Source organism: Aythya marila, assembly GCF_965140915.1.
Source record: "Aythya marila genome assembly, chromosome: 12".
In the NCBI taxonomy this organism is placed as follows: Eukaryota; Metazoa; Chordata; class Aves; order Anseriformes; family Anatidae; genus Aythya; species Aythya marila.
Window position 1 is genome coordinate 8,112,067 of NC_139053.1, and position 13,105 is coordinate 8,125,171.

The 13,105-nt window shown below is 48.4% G+C and overlaps 1 protein-coding gene across 1 annotated transcript in view; it reads left to right on the forward strand.

Moving 5' to 3' along the window:
- Nucleotides 1-971: 971 nt before the first annotated feature.
- The window catches only part of NECAB2 (N-terminal EF-hand calcium binding protein 2), a gene marked incomplete at its 5' end in the record, with an annotated part of 58,714 nt that continues 46,580 nt past the window's right edge, over nucleotides 972-13,105 (forward strand). The window contains 2 exons of the mRNA XM_082769716.1: nucleotides 972-1,166; nucleotides 8,501-8,525. Coding sequence (XP_082625842.1) covers nucleotides 972-1,166; nucleotides 8,501-8,525 — 220 coding nt within the window. The remainder of the gene's footprint in view (nucleotides 1,167-8,500; nucleotides 8,526-13,105) is intronic.

Consider the following 13,105-nt stretch of genomic DNA (forward strand, 5'->3'; position numbering starts at 1 on the left):
CCTTCTTTTAGAGGAGTCCCTGCATGTGCCAGGTGGCCTCTAGTCTGGAGCTTTGCCAGCACCCGCTGCCAGGATTTATTGGTGCTTTCTGCCCTCACTTCTCTCCACCTGTTCCTCTGCCCCCTGCCAGCTCCTCCAGTCCTTGAGTGCCCGGGCTTGGGGCTGACTTCCCCCTGCTCTGAGTGTCTGAAAAGTCTCCTGTCTAGATCCACTTAAGAAGAAAAATGAGAATTTAAATGAGGTAGAGCTGGGTTTGACGTTAATGAGAAATGATTTGGGTGAAAGGAGAGAAACAGCCCCGGACTTCCAAGCTGAGTTATGAATCTTCATGGCAAAGAGCAGTCTGCTGCCGGGTCCCAGCTCAAACTGGGGGGAACTTGGGCGTGGAGGGGGAGATGAAGTGATCGAGTGGCATTTGGGCAAGGTGGTTTCTTGGCTGAAAGAAGGGATCTTGACCTGTGCAGGTGAACACACGCATATTGCTATCACAGTGAATATCCTCCCAGCATGGAGTTGTGGGGTTGGCATCTTTGTCCAGCTGAGTGCCGTGGGTAGCTCTGTAGCCATAAATGCTGCAGTAGCCAAGCTGATTCATCCTATAGGGGCTTTTGGGGGTATGGGGTTGGGGCCACATTTTATTTACCAGCAAGACTTCTCAGGTCTGCTGTCCTTACAAAGAGCTGCTAAAATTTAGGCGGGCTACAGCCATGCTGTAAGAACACTCCTTTTAGCCTAATAATAATATTATTATTATTAATAATAATAAAAACTGAAAGGATGCTTTGCGTTGGGGAAGGGGTGAGGGCTGTAGGGGGATGGGGTGACCTCCCCCACCCCCAAATTCCCCCCCTCTTCGGGCAGGGCAGGGAAAGGAGCGGGGAGCCCGCCCCCGCCCGCGGTGCGGAGGAGGAGGAAGAGGAGGAGGAGGAGGAGGAGGGAGTCCCAGCTCCGGCATGAGGCCGGGCTGAGCGATGTGCGAGCAGGCAGCGCGGTCGTGCCGGGCCGGCGTGCACAGGCTGCTGCGCAAACCTCCGCCGGCGCTGCGCGGGCTGGACGGGCTCCTGCGCTGGGTGGTGGCCAGGATGAGCGACAAGGGCGTCGCCGACAGGGAGCTGCTCACCCCCGGAGCCTCTTCGCAGAGGAAGGGCACCTCCGTCATCCTCGATGTGAGTGCTCCTGCAGCCCCTCGGCTCGGGGGAGGGGGTATTTGCCCAGCCACCCGCATCCCACATCGCCGCCGCTGTCCCTTACCCCAAGTCCCGCTGCATCCCTCCCCGGCTCCGGAGTCCCCTTTGCATGGGTCCTGCAACCCCAAGCTCGGTTTGGGCATGGGAGTGCACATCCTCCTGCATCCCCCCACATCCTCCCCGACCGGATCCTGCACCCCAAAGACCGGTTTGGCACCAAGGTTTTTCCCTGGGTCCCACGTCCCCAGTTGGTTGGAGATTTGGGGTACATCCCGCATCCCCTTGCCCTGTACACCTCGGGATGATTAGGGGTAGGGAGAGCCTCGGTCCTGCATTTCCTGGACCAGCTGGGCAAGGGGTCCTGCACCCCACCTCCCGGGTCCTGCATCTCATTACCTGGGACCTGCACCCCCAATCTGGCTGGGCTTGGGGTCCTGCATCCATTTCCTTGGATCCTGCACTCTGTGAACAGTTTGGGATTGGGGATCAGGATTGTTCCCCGGGTTCTGCACCCCGTGGGCTGGCTGAGGATGGGGGTGAAGCTCGAATCCTGTAACCCCTTGCTGTGCATCCCTCACATTAACGGGGTCTGGGGGTGCAAGCTGGGTCCTGCACCCTCCCTTTTCTCTGAGCATGGGGGTGCACCCCATGCCTTGCATCCTCAGTCCTACAGCCCCTGGGCCACCTGGGGATGCACCCTGGGTCCTTAATCCTGGTGTCAGCTCAGCATGATGGGGATGCAGGACTCAGATCCTACAAATGCCCCCAGCCTTGCAGCAGGGATCCCCCAGGCTCCCTGGGCATGGGGTGCACCTCAGATCCTGCACCCTAATGCCTAGCAGGGCTGCAGCATGGTCCCGGCTGCCTGCAAGGGACTTGGACCCGGGGCTCCTTTTCCCAGGTCTGGGGGGTACACAGGGGGGTGGCTGGTGCCTCTGCTGTGATATTTATGGACTTTCTGATTTGGGGGCTAATGAGGCTATTTGCACACAAATGAATTAGGAGACTGGGGGGGGGGAATCAGCCGGAGTGCAATGGAGTAATTACACAGCCTTTCCGAATGCAGCATCTAGTAATTAAACACAGGCACCCTCAGCTTTGCTGTCGCCTAGCTTTAAAAATAAAATGTAGTGAATGCAAAAATAAGCCACCGAGGCATGGGCTGTAGTAAAGGACAGCTTGTGCTCTCCCCCAGCCCCTCTTAGGCAGGTGTAGCTCTGCCAGGTGAACCCTTGGCGCTTTCTCAGCAATTCACTGAGTTCTTTTCTGCGTCCCCAGCATGGGCTAGCGAGGCTGAACCTCGTTACACATGTGACAGGCGTTTCAGATCCCTGAATGAACCAATTTGAGTGTTTCTTGAACTGCCAAAAGCAGCTCGGAGAGCAGAGCCTGATGGATGGCCGTGCTGGTGAAGCGGGGCTGGGTGGCTGCAGGGAAATGCTGCTGCAAGGAGAAGCTGAAAGGAGATATGTAACTAATATCCTTGGGTCTTCTATGGGAGCTTTTTTTCCCCTCCTGTCCTGAGATTGCTGAAATCTTACACCACTCTGGGCTTCAGAGCATGAATGCAATGGGGAAGCAACGTTAGCTTTATACCTAGAGACTCCCGAGTTAGAACGGTATTTCCAGCAAAATGGTACTTTAGCTGTTCAACTTTACTTTCTTTAAATAGATTTTTTTGTTTGTTTGTTTTGCTTGCTTTACACTTTGAGGTTTGAGCTGGGAAAATGAGCCATGAACCATTGGCAATATTAGTTCAATAAGCTCCTGAGCCTTTTTCCTGTTCACAGTGGGACTCAGAGCCCCTTTACACCTGCTGAAAGTAGAAATGGCTGCTGAGAGTGTTAGGTTTGAGGTTTCTTTCTTTTTCCTTCTCCTCCCTCAGATCCCGTTTCTCCCTTTTCTTCTGTTACAATAGAAACTGCAATTTAAGCAGTGGCTTTATTGTAACAGGCTCTTCAAACACACCGTGAGAGCCTGCTTTAATACATAGAGTGAACAACCTGGGGAATGTGCATTTAGGTTAATTTTCACACATTAGCAGGAAAGTAACAAAGATCATGCTTGAACCATCAGGGATGAGAGCAGATTTTTCCAATTAACCCATTCCTGCTCCTGTGCTATGTGGATGTGCTCGGGAGGCAGCAGGTCCCTGCTCCAGGGCTGTGTCACTCCTCGAGGGCTGGAGTAAAGACCTGGGAGATTTTGTGGCTTAATCAGCATCCACATCAGCTGGGGGTGCTCTGCAGGTGGTTCATCAGGGCTGGGGAAGGTGGATTAAGCTTGGTTTTGGTTATGAAGTGGGTAAGATGGAGCTGGTACTAGTGGTACCTTTGTCACTTCTTCCTCATCTGTTCCGGCTTTCTTCTGACTTGAGCAACCCCAAAGAATTTGTTCTGATTCCTCTGGACCATGGGGAAGACTGATGCTCAGTGGAAGTTTCCTTCTCCCTTTGCACCAAAGAAACAGAACTGGGATGTTGTGGGGTGAAAGGAAGGGCTGAGGAAGAAGGAGATAGAAAGAGAGGGTCTGATGTCTTCTGCTGTCAGCTTGGAGGATGAATCCTAGCTTAGGGCTACTTCAGCATTTTTCTTTTGCTTGTGTCCTTTCAGGTGAATGTTTAAAAAATAAAAATAAAAAAGGTTTAATAGTTCAGCTTGAAGTCATAGATTTCCAAGTGCAAAAATAGATAAAACTGCAGATTAACAAAAGCCTAGTAACAAACTAATGGAGAAGATAATATAAGTCCTCAGCACTTCCTAAACCAGGAGTGGCAAATGCTCTTCAAGGGTGGTGGTGGATAAAGCTGAGGTTGTGTTTAGTGGGGAGCTCATATAGTGTCCCTGGGTCCGTCCCCATCCCAATCTCACTCACGGGTGATTGTCCCTGGGTGTTTGCATCCCACATCGGGATCACACGTGGCTGCCCCATCCACAAGAACCAAATGCTCTGGATTTGCAGCGTGCGGTTTGCTATGGATTGCTGGGGTCTGTCCCCAGCTTCTGAGACAAGACCACAGTGATGCTGTGGTCTGCACCAGCTTTCTGGGCTGCTTGAAGATGTTCTCCATGGACTCGGAGCTTCTGTCCTGCTTCACGAGGACAAAACCCCTTTTGAGAGGAAGCTGACATTGCCACGGTGCTACTCGTGCCACCGTAACCACACACGGGTTTTTCTAGTCCAGAACAAATCCGCAAATATCCTAAGACTGATAAAATGGAAAACATGGGTTGGAGGTTGGAAAAACCTATATCAGATCTTATTTGCTGAGTGTGAATAAGTATACACGTACATACAATAGAGCTGAGGTTTTTGGCTCCCAAGGCGTGGGAAACATCTAGACAGGTATTGCTCTGCCTGGGAGTACTTCGGTTCTTATTTACAGACTGCTCTTACTCATCTCTTCCTGCCTTTCCAGTGGAAACCAGCACTGGTAACAGTGTGACCCACAGCGGGTGTCAGGGCTGGGCAGCATCACTGAGCTGCCCCTTCTGATATCTGCTGGAAAGAGCTCGTGTCCCCCCTGGCTTCACCAGCGGTGACTGAATGTCTTGTGGCCAGCACTTTTAGGTTTTAATTTAAAAGCCCCTGAGGAAAGCAACGCCATTGCTTTCAGGTCAGGTGAAGCTATTTCTTGGAGAGGTTCACTGAGAACTAATTCTGACCCTCATCTGTCCCCTTCTTTCTCCAGCAAGGTCATAAAGACTGCTTCAAACCCAGCTCTCCTCTTCCGCCCTCACTTACGTAGCCAGAGCTGATTTACACTTTGGCCCCATTCAAGGTGTTTGGATAGTACATACCAAGATAATACATACCAGGCTTGTGCCAGGTGTGTGTTTCCAGATGTAGACTCCCAAATTGGCATCGTTTTCTGACTGTTTTGTCAACGGTGCCATTTCTAGTGCAGCCCTAGTGCAGAAGTAGCATCCAGTGCTGGATATCTGATAACATCAGCAGCAGCTCCTGCCCCTCTTTTGTAACCTTGATTTATGAAGCTAGGTGGTAAACAGAAAGGAGGAGGTAAGAGGGAGAAGTGAAAATGGTGTTAGCTGCTCTTCTTGTGGACGTAAAAAAGCCTGTGAGCAACACAGAGGCTGTTGGAGAGGAATTTCCTTCCATGAGGATGTAAAAGCGTCAAGACCTGTAGGGAAGGGAACAGAAAGGAAGAACAGGGGTGTGGGAGCATGGTGAAAAAATTAATCAGGCTTTTACATCTCTCTGGGTGTCTGGATGCTCTCTCATCCGTAGGTTTACCTCTCCAAGGAGGCTTGGATCCTGTTCGTGCTCGATTCTGCACTGAGATTATCAGGGAAAACAGAATTCTAGCTCAGCTGCACTCTTTATTTTAAATCAACAGCATATTAACCTGCTGAAGGAATAATAAACTCTACAAACCCTGTAATAATTCCTGGGCTTGTTAGGGGAGTGCCTGTGTGTGAATTTAATAAAATTGCCAAGAAAACCTCCCTCAAGTAGCCTCCAGTGTAGCTTTTTCTAATCCAAGAGCTCAGAGAAGGCAGAGCTGAATGTTTAAATCTGAAACCATCAATTTTACTTCAAGTTTATTATTACCACCAGCAGCTTGAATTGCTTACTTCTGCCAGATATCTGCAGTAGCCAGTTGAGAGCAGAGCAGAAATAAAGACAGCCATAGGAACTCCTGAAAGATGCTGCTGCCTCAAAATCTTGTAGGGCTTTTATCCATCTAAACAGCTCGGAAATGGATGAAGCATGCTGCAGACAGAGCTCTGCGTGCATTGCAGGAGTAAATCCTATAACATGGGCTAATCTGGCCCATGTTACGGGATTCCTCACCATGCAATGTAGCTTGTGCTACAGAAGCCTTGCTTAATAGATCTAAAGCACGGCTGATGGGGGGATGCCTGGTGTAGTAGATTTGGGACTGGATCATTTCTTGTTGACCACCTGCAAGCAGTGCATTACCCCAGCGATGGGAGAAGTGGGGGCGATGGAGCAGAAAGAGCAATCTGGGCCAGGCTCGGTGGTGCTGCTGCTGCTCCACTGAGTCTGAGCAACTTAATTGCTGGGCAAAAAACTGCACCAATGGGGTCACTGGGTGCTGCTGCTTGTTTTAGTTTTGCCCTTTAGTGTAAATATGGCGTCTTCACAGAAGCAGCATTTTTGGCAGCACCAGCAAGCTATCACAGAGCGTGTTATATCTTTATCAGCCTCCCGATGTTCATTCATACCTTGATGCTGCCTGCCTGTGTTGACAGATGGCTTTGTCTTAAATTGCTTTCTCTCCTCGTGTCCTATTTTAATTTTTGTGCGTGTAAAATTTTTGTAGTCCAATTAAGCTGGAAGAATAAATCTTGTTCATTTACAGTAAAAGCTGAACAGTTTGGTCCTGTAGATAAAGCTTGGTAGCTGATGTGGTCCTCCCTTAACAGGTTTGGCCATGAAATCTTGGTGCTTTTGCCTTAGATGTAGTTTAGCACATCAACTTACAGCCAGGCTGATTCCCTATTAGTAGACAACTTTATATATATTATTTTTTTTTTCCCCTCTTTCTCCAAGAGTTCATTGCGAGGTTGGTGGCTCCACAGGACACAGCACCATGGGTTGAGCTGTTCTCCCACTTTAAGCCATGTTTTACTTTTGTTCTTGCTTTCCTTTTCTCCCTCTGACTGTTGTGCTTAGCGGGGTGGTGATCTCCCACAGCACCTTAAAATAGACGTTGCTGCTTCTGTGTTAGAATTTATGTAATGCCTTTGTCTCCGAGCAGTGGGAGCAGTAACAAAAGGATGTGGCGATGAAATAGAAAACCCTGAAATAATCAGCATCCAGAAAGCAAAGTGCCTTGTCTGGAGGTGTTCACTGGGAGTGAGGAAATGGGGTGTCCAAGCCTGGAAAAGAGGAATGTTTCACAGTCCAGGCAGGGCATAGTGCTCATGGCCGAGTGATGTGTGCCAAAACCCTGGGAATGCCTGAGGTCCTGCTTGCCCAGCCCTAAAGAAGGATTCTTTATTCTTCCATCCCATAGACAAGCCATGACTGGTCTTTCTAATCTCAATGAGGTCCATAAGCGTGGGGACAGGTAGGATTTTCCCCCTGGACTTCTAGCTGTTCTCGGAAATGGGCAGCCCAAGAGCTGTGGTGACAAGCCCTAACCCTTGTAGGGCTCTTAGGGCTCTCCTGAAGGCTGGCACCCAGCTGCTTCCACCACATGCCTCAAGCAGAGGGCATCTGCTCCTGCCCAAGTGTGCCAGAAAGTACAGCTTCGGCCTTGCCCTGTCCAGCCTAGGGCTTCTGGCAAAAGAATGATTAATGTTGCTTAATTAAACCATACTCGTTTAACTAGCACATTCTGCAATGCAATTTGTCTCTTGGGTTTCTTGTGCACAGCAGTTTCTTCTCTGGCTTTTTTTTTTTTTTTTTTTTTTTTTTTTTGGAGTGATTCTATGACCCAGAAAAGAAGAGATTGCATTTTACGGCTGCCTCTGATCTGTCCTGCTGGTGCTTTTATTCCCTCTGCAGGGAATTTTCTTTGTGCAGCCAAAAATCTCTGCTCTGGCTCAAATTAATAGGGTCAGGTCTGAAGAGATGATAATAAAGTTTTTCCTTTTCTGTCCAATTTATGAGCATCTTAATTTTTCGGTAATTTACGGCCAAGCTTGCACTAGCAGCCATTTTTAGCAGCAGCCTGTAAGATCTCAGCCCTTGCACAAGGCTTTTGCTGTTAATCGTGTTGTGTCAGGGGACTCGTCCTAAGATTAGACTAGTAAGAAATGCAGCAGTTGTTTTTGCTGCCTTCTTCCCTGGCAAATTCCACTGTACTACACCTTCTTGCAGTTTTTCCTTCTGAAAAGTCTATCTGGTTCTTCTCTCTGGGCTGTTCCTCCACACAGTAGTTTTAAGCCAAAGTATAATCTCCTTCTCATGCAGGAAACTTGCTTAAAAAAATAAAATAAATAAAAGCCAGGTAAATAATTTGAGAAGTGCAGAACTCTGACACTTGGTTTAAGAGATATTATTGATGCTAGAGAAATTGGCTGTGCTGCTGGTGTCACTGTGTGTGTGTTGGACCTACGCTTTTGGCTTTCTTCTGCAAAGGGGATGGGAAATGAATGAACTGCTGGAGCACCCACTGATTATTTCCAAAGCTGACCGTGCCGATACTGTCCCTAGGTGGTGGTTGACCATTTTATGGGGCCAGGGGCTGGGTCTTGAAAGGGGTGGGCTCCACAAAGCATTTGAGATGGCTTGGGGGGAGGAGGGGGCTTAACTGCAACCACAAACCCTTCCAGCTGACCCACATAGTAAACACTCCTCTCTTTCTCTTTCAATTCTAGATTTTCAGAAGAGCTGACAAAAATGGTAAGTCTGAACATTCACATTTTGCTTTTTTTTTTTTTTTTCCATTTAACTTCTGTCATTATTATTTTTTTCCCCAGATGGTAACATCCAACTGTTTAAATGCCGTTTGGTTTCCTGGGTCTGACACTGATGCCGTTTAAGCTTTGGAAGAGATTTTGTCATTTCTTTGGCTGAGGTATTCTTAGAGCAGACGTGATACTAGTGTGCAAGTCTGCATGGCGATATCTGCCAAATTTGGGGCAGCTTTACAAGCCTGAAAAGAACATCTAAAAAACTAAATCACAGCTAAGTGATAAACGAGGATCCTTCTCTTTGTAATCTTGGAGTAGCTTTGTAAAATGGGCCTAACCTGTGAAAATTTGTAGTTTGGTTCCTGTTGGACTGGGCACACACATCAAGGGGCAGTATGCATTTATGTTTATTTTTGGTTTATGCCTGTTGAAACCTGAACAACTTAGCTGAAGCCTGGTCTTGCCCTAGGATGGGGAATAGCACAGAGATGTCTCCATTAAATGGTTTGGCATCGAGAAAGGAAAGAGTGGGTTTGCTGTGAGATAACATGGCTACAGGAAAAACAGGCAGTGGGGTTCCATTCAGCCCTGCTCCTAGCTAAATCCCGAGGGCCTGTCTCTATTCTTTCCCTTTTGCACAATGAGAAAATCAAATATACATTGAGACCGTGTGTGTTTGCAGAGGGATGTGTGGGAGGCTGTGCAAGGAGCACGGAGGGGAGCAGGGTTTTTCCCCTACCAGATTTAAACAGGAGACACTCGATTTCAGAAAGAGCTGGTAAGGACTATCGCTGCCACTGGCCTGTAAGCAGTCAATGCCCTGACACCACAATAAGATCCTGAAATGTATTACTCGACTAAGCTGAGCAATAACACAGTACAAGGAGATGCTGAGGGGGCTGACATGGGGGGAGCACCCTAAGTGATGCTTGCAGGGAAAAATGAACTTCTGCTCTTGCCACCCACGCTGCCATACTTCACGGCCTCCTGAGCACTTAACTGTTGCAGTGATTTATTACTGGAATAAAAAATAATAAAAATGTTACTCTGCTGAACACAGCTCAAAAGGATGCATCTTAACATACCGGTCTTGATGCAGTTATTTCCAGTGGCTGCTTTTCAAACTCAGCCAAACGATGCTGTGCTTTTATTTTAGACACAGTTCAATTTATAACAGCTGTGATAGGACTGGAGAACCAGAACTCAGAGTGCAATGTTTTGTCTTGGCTCTTTTACCAAGGCAAAGAAGGACGAGGTACCCGGATGCTTCTCCCTTTGTAAGGTTCGAGCAAGTGAACCACAGATAACAGGTGGGATTGCTTGGGCTGTGTGGGGAAGGCAGACAGTGAGCTGCTCAGATGCAGCCTAGTGCTTAAAAGCATTTTCTTGTCCTGCTCATCCGACCGGAGGGAGTTTGGGTTTGGGCAAAGAGGCAGAGATTAGCACCCCAGAGCTGACCCTGGGGAGTCCATCAGCTACCCTCAGCTCTGAAATGCCCCTCCATGGTGACTTGCATGGGCTGCCCTGCCCAGCAGATGTACCCAATGCCGCTTTTCAGCAGGTTTTCCCCATGTAAACCCATGTGTGGAGTGAGGGAGCCTGCATACGTGGCGAGACAGCTTTGGTAATAAGCGTTTCACACAACAGGAGGAAAAAAAACAACTGTTAATACTTCCCTTGATTTCCAGCTTATTGCTTGCCATCTGCAACATCTGCTGCAGAAATATGGGGCACACCGTGTAGTGGAGAAGAACTTCTGGCTCAGCAGGGAGATGCAGTTTTGGGGATGCTGAGCATCCAAGCATCTGTTCACCCCAACATGGGTGCTCCCCTGGGTGCTGTTTGCCTGAGCATCAGACAGGGATGCTTGCATGGCTCAGAAATGGAGCATTTCTTGTCTAGACCACAGAATATTACAACAAATGCGGGTCTCCAGTGACGTATCTGCCACCTGGTCACTGTTAGTGCTGTGAGTGTAATGGGGGTGGGATGATGTCCCAGCACCCAGTCGCTTTGCTGAGGTCTGCAGCCTTCTCTTGCTGCCATTGTAAGCCTCCCTGGGGCTGGCTGATGTCAGAGGCATCTCCCACCTTAGTATATTTTAAAAAAACATTGAGTTCAGAGGTGCATTAGGCATTGCAATATGGTCTGGGGAGGTAGCTCAGGCTCTGGGGAGCCCACCTCGTGCTTCATCAGCTCCAGCATCACAGCTGGATGCAGAGTCAGTGTATAGAAGACAAAAACATGCAAACAGCTAGTAGGAAAGAAGAAACTGGTGTTAAAATGAATAATTTAAACGTGTAATATTAGTGTGTGACATGTCCCCACCTTACAAGGGTGCTTCAAGGAGAGAGATGCTAAACGTGATACATTCCTGTGCTGTTCACAAAGCCAGGAGACTTCTGAGGAAGGAGTTTTCTGTATATTGGCTTCTATTCCCATTCCTTTTGGTGCAGTCAGCCTCCAGCTTCACTGCTGGCCAACAGAGCGTGGTTCTCCCCGTGGAGAGAGGCCAACGGGATGTACCTTTTCTTTTGCATGACGTGCTGTCACCATGTAGTCTCAATTCAGCTGGCAGCCCTATCCCTCTGCAGGCTCCTCGAGGTGAGGGGCCAGCACCTGCCACTCCTGGTGCCCTGCTTTGGCAGCTATTCATATTTGCCTACCTCTTGGCAATGGGGCTTGCTTCACTCTGTAATTAGCCCAGCACGTTCCTCTGCAGCCTTCGGGGGTCACGGCTCCCTGCAGACTCCCCTCCAGCACCCCATGGCTCACAGCAGCTGCTGCAGGAGGCGTGCAGGGATATTTCTCTCCCTGTGCCTTCCCTGCAAACCCTGGCTCAGAGGTTTCCAGAGGCAGCTGTAATATCTCTGTGTTTTGTATCCCTAGGGATAGCCTTTTCATGACTTCCTCTGACATCCTGGCCTTTAATTTATTGATTTGTTGAAACTCAGCCTCTTCATTGCTTTACCATTACAGCTCCGATGATCAATGGGAGCATCAGCTGACTGCTTTCATGTCCCACCAAGGGCTGCCCATGTGACATACACAGACTTCTGCTGAAAAAATGAAAGTCTTGCATTTTAGGTTTTTCTCTGAATCCCAGGAAGGGGTCCTGAGCTCTAGACAGGCTGCAAAAAACAAAAGCTCCCAGGTTCTCGAAATATCATACCCTGTTACCAGGCTTTGGCTGCCTCCACACCTGCGGAGGCTCTTGTCTAGCAAGGACTTTGCTCCCTTTAATTAACCATCTGTGACAAATCATTAGCAAGCACCATGTGACAGCAGCACCCCAGGGATGGAACTCCCAGGGTAGGCAGTGCTGGCAGCTCCATCCTAAAGCAGCAGCTTTTGCTTTCCTCAGTTGTGCTAAAGCTACTCTTGGAGATGAGACCTATAGAAATAGAAGGGAAGAGCTCAACTTTTGCCTTCTGCTTTAACTGCAGCAACTCATTTAACTCTTTCCATCCAGAGATTAGGTGCATAAAGGGTTGGCTCAATTTCAAAGTTGTTGTGGTGTCCTCAGGTGAGGGTCTTTGCAGAGCTATGGCCCTGCTGGTGCATGCCTGCTGGTCCTGACAGCAGTGTGAGATGAGTTTTGGGTGCTCAGCTATGCTGCTGAGTTTGTTCCCATCTGCAGAACGTAAAAGATTTGCTCCATAACTGCCTCTCCAGTTGAAATTGCAATATAGAAGTTCCCATGCTACTCCTTTGTGTTATAGGCTTAAGGAGTTGTTTTATTTTATGTGCAGCCTCTGACAGTCAGGAGGTCTTGCATTTGGAAGTCTTTTCGGTGTCTTGACACTTTTCAGCCTGGTAAAAGTGGTGTGTGTGTGGTGTTAATGCAACGTGGCTAGTTCAGGCATGGTAATTATGGAGCCTGGCCATGTGAACCCAGAGCTTCTCCTCCTTCTTCTTCCTTCCAAAGCTCCTCGGCATAAATTATTAATTTGTGTGAAATAGGATGTTCTTGGTGCAAGATGCTAAAATATATTATTGTTCCTGCCATGTTTAGGTACTTGTACAAAGGTGATTTCACCCAGTGCCTACATGTACTGGGAGACCTCTAAGTAAGCAGCTCTTGCTCACTGAAGGACATCTTGGTCTCCTGCCCCAGAGGAGGACTGAGACTGTGATGAATACGAGTTGTCCCCGACCTTTTCCCCATTAACAATACCAAGCAACTGAATTTGCAGCTTATCTATGTGATAAACTGAGCAAACAGTCTGGGTAGCACACCTTGAAACAATGAACACATTGGAGATGTCCGGATAAACTGGCGAATGGCCTGACAAAAGGGAGAAGGGCTGGGACGTAACCTTCTGACTGAATAATTTAGCCATCTCCAGTCGTGCTTTGCAGGGGCATGGCTGTCAGTCACTTGAAATAATCCTTTTTCTTCCATGTAGGAGTGTTTTTCCTTTCCCTGCTAATAAATCCACCTACTGTCTTGTAATCCTTCTAGTCCCAGTAAACAATACTTAATCATTTAATTGGCATGTGGTGGGAAAAAGGAGGCAACTTGTTTTAGGCTCGTAAAGCTGAGCTGTCCATCATCTGAGGTATCTA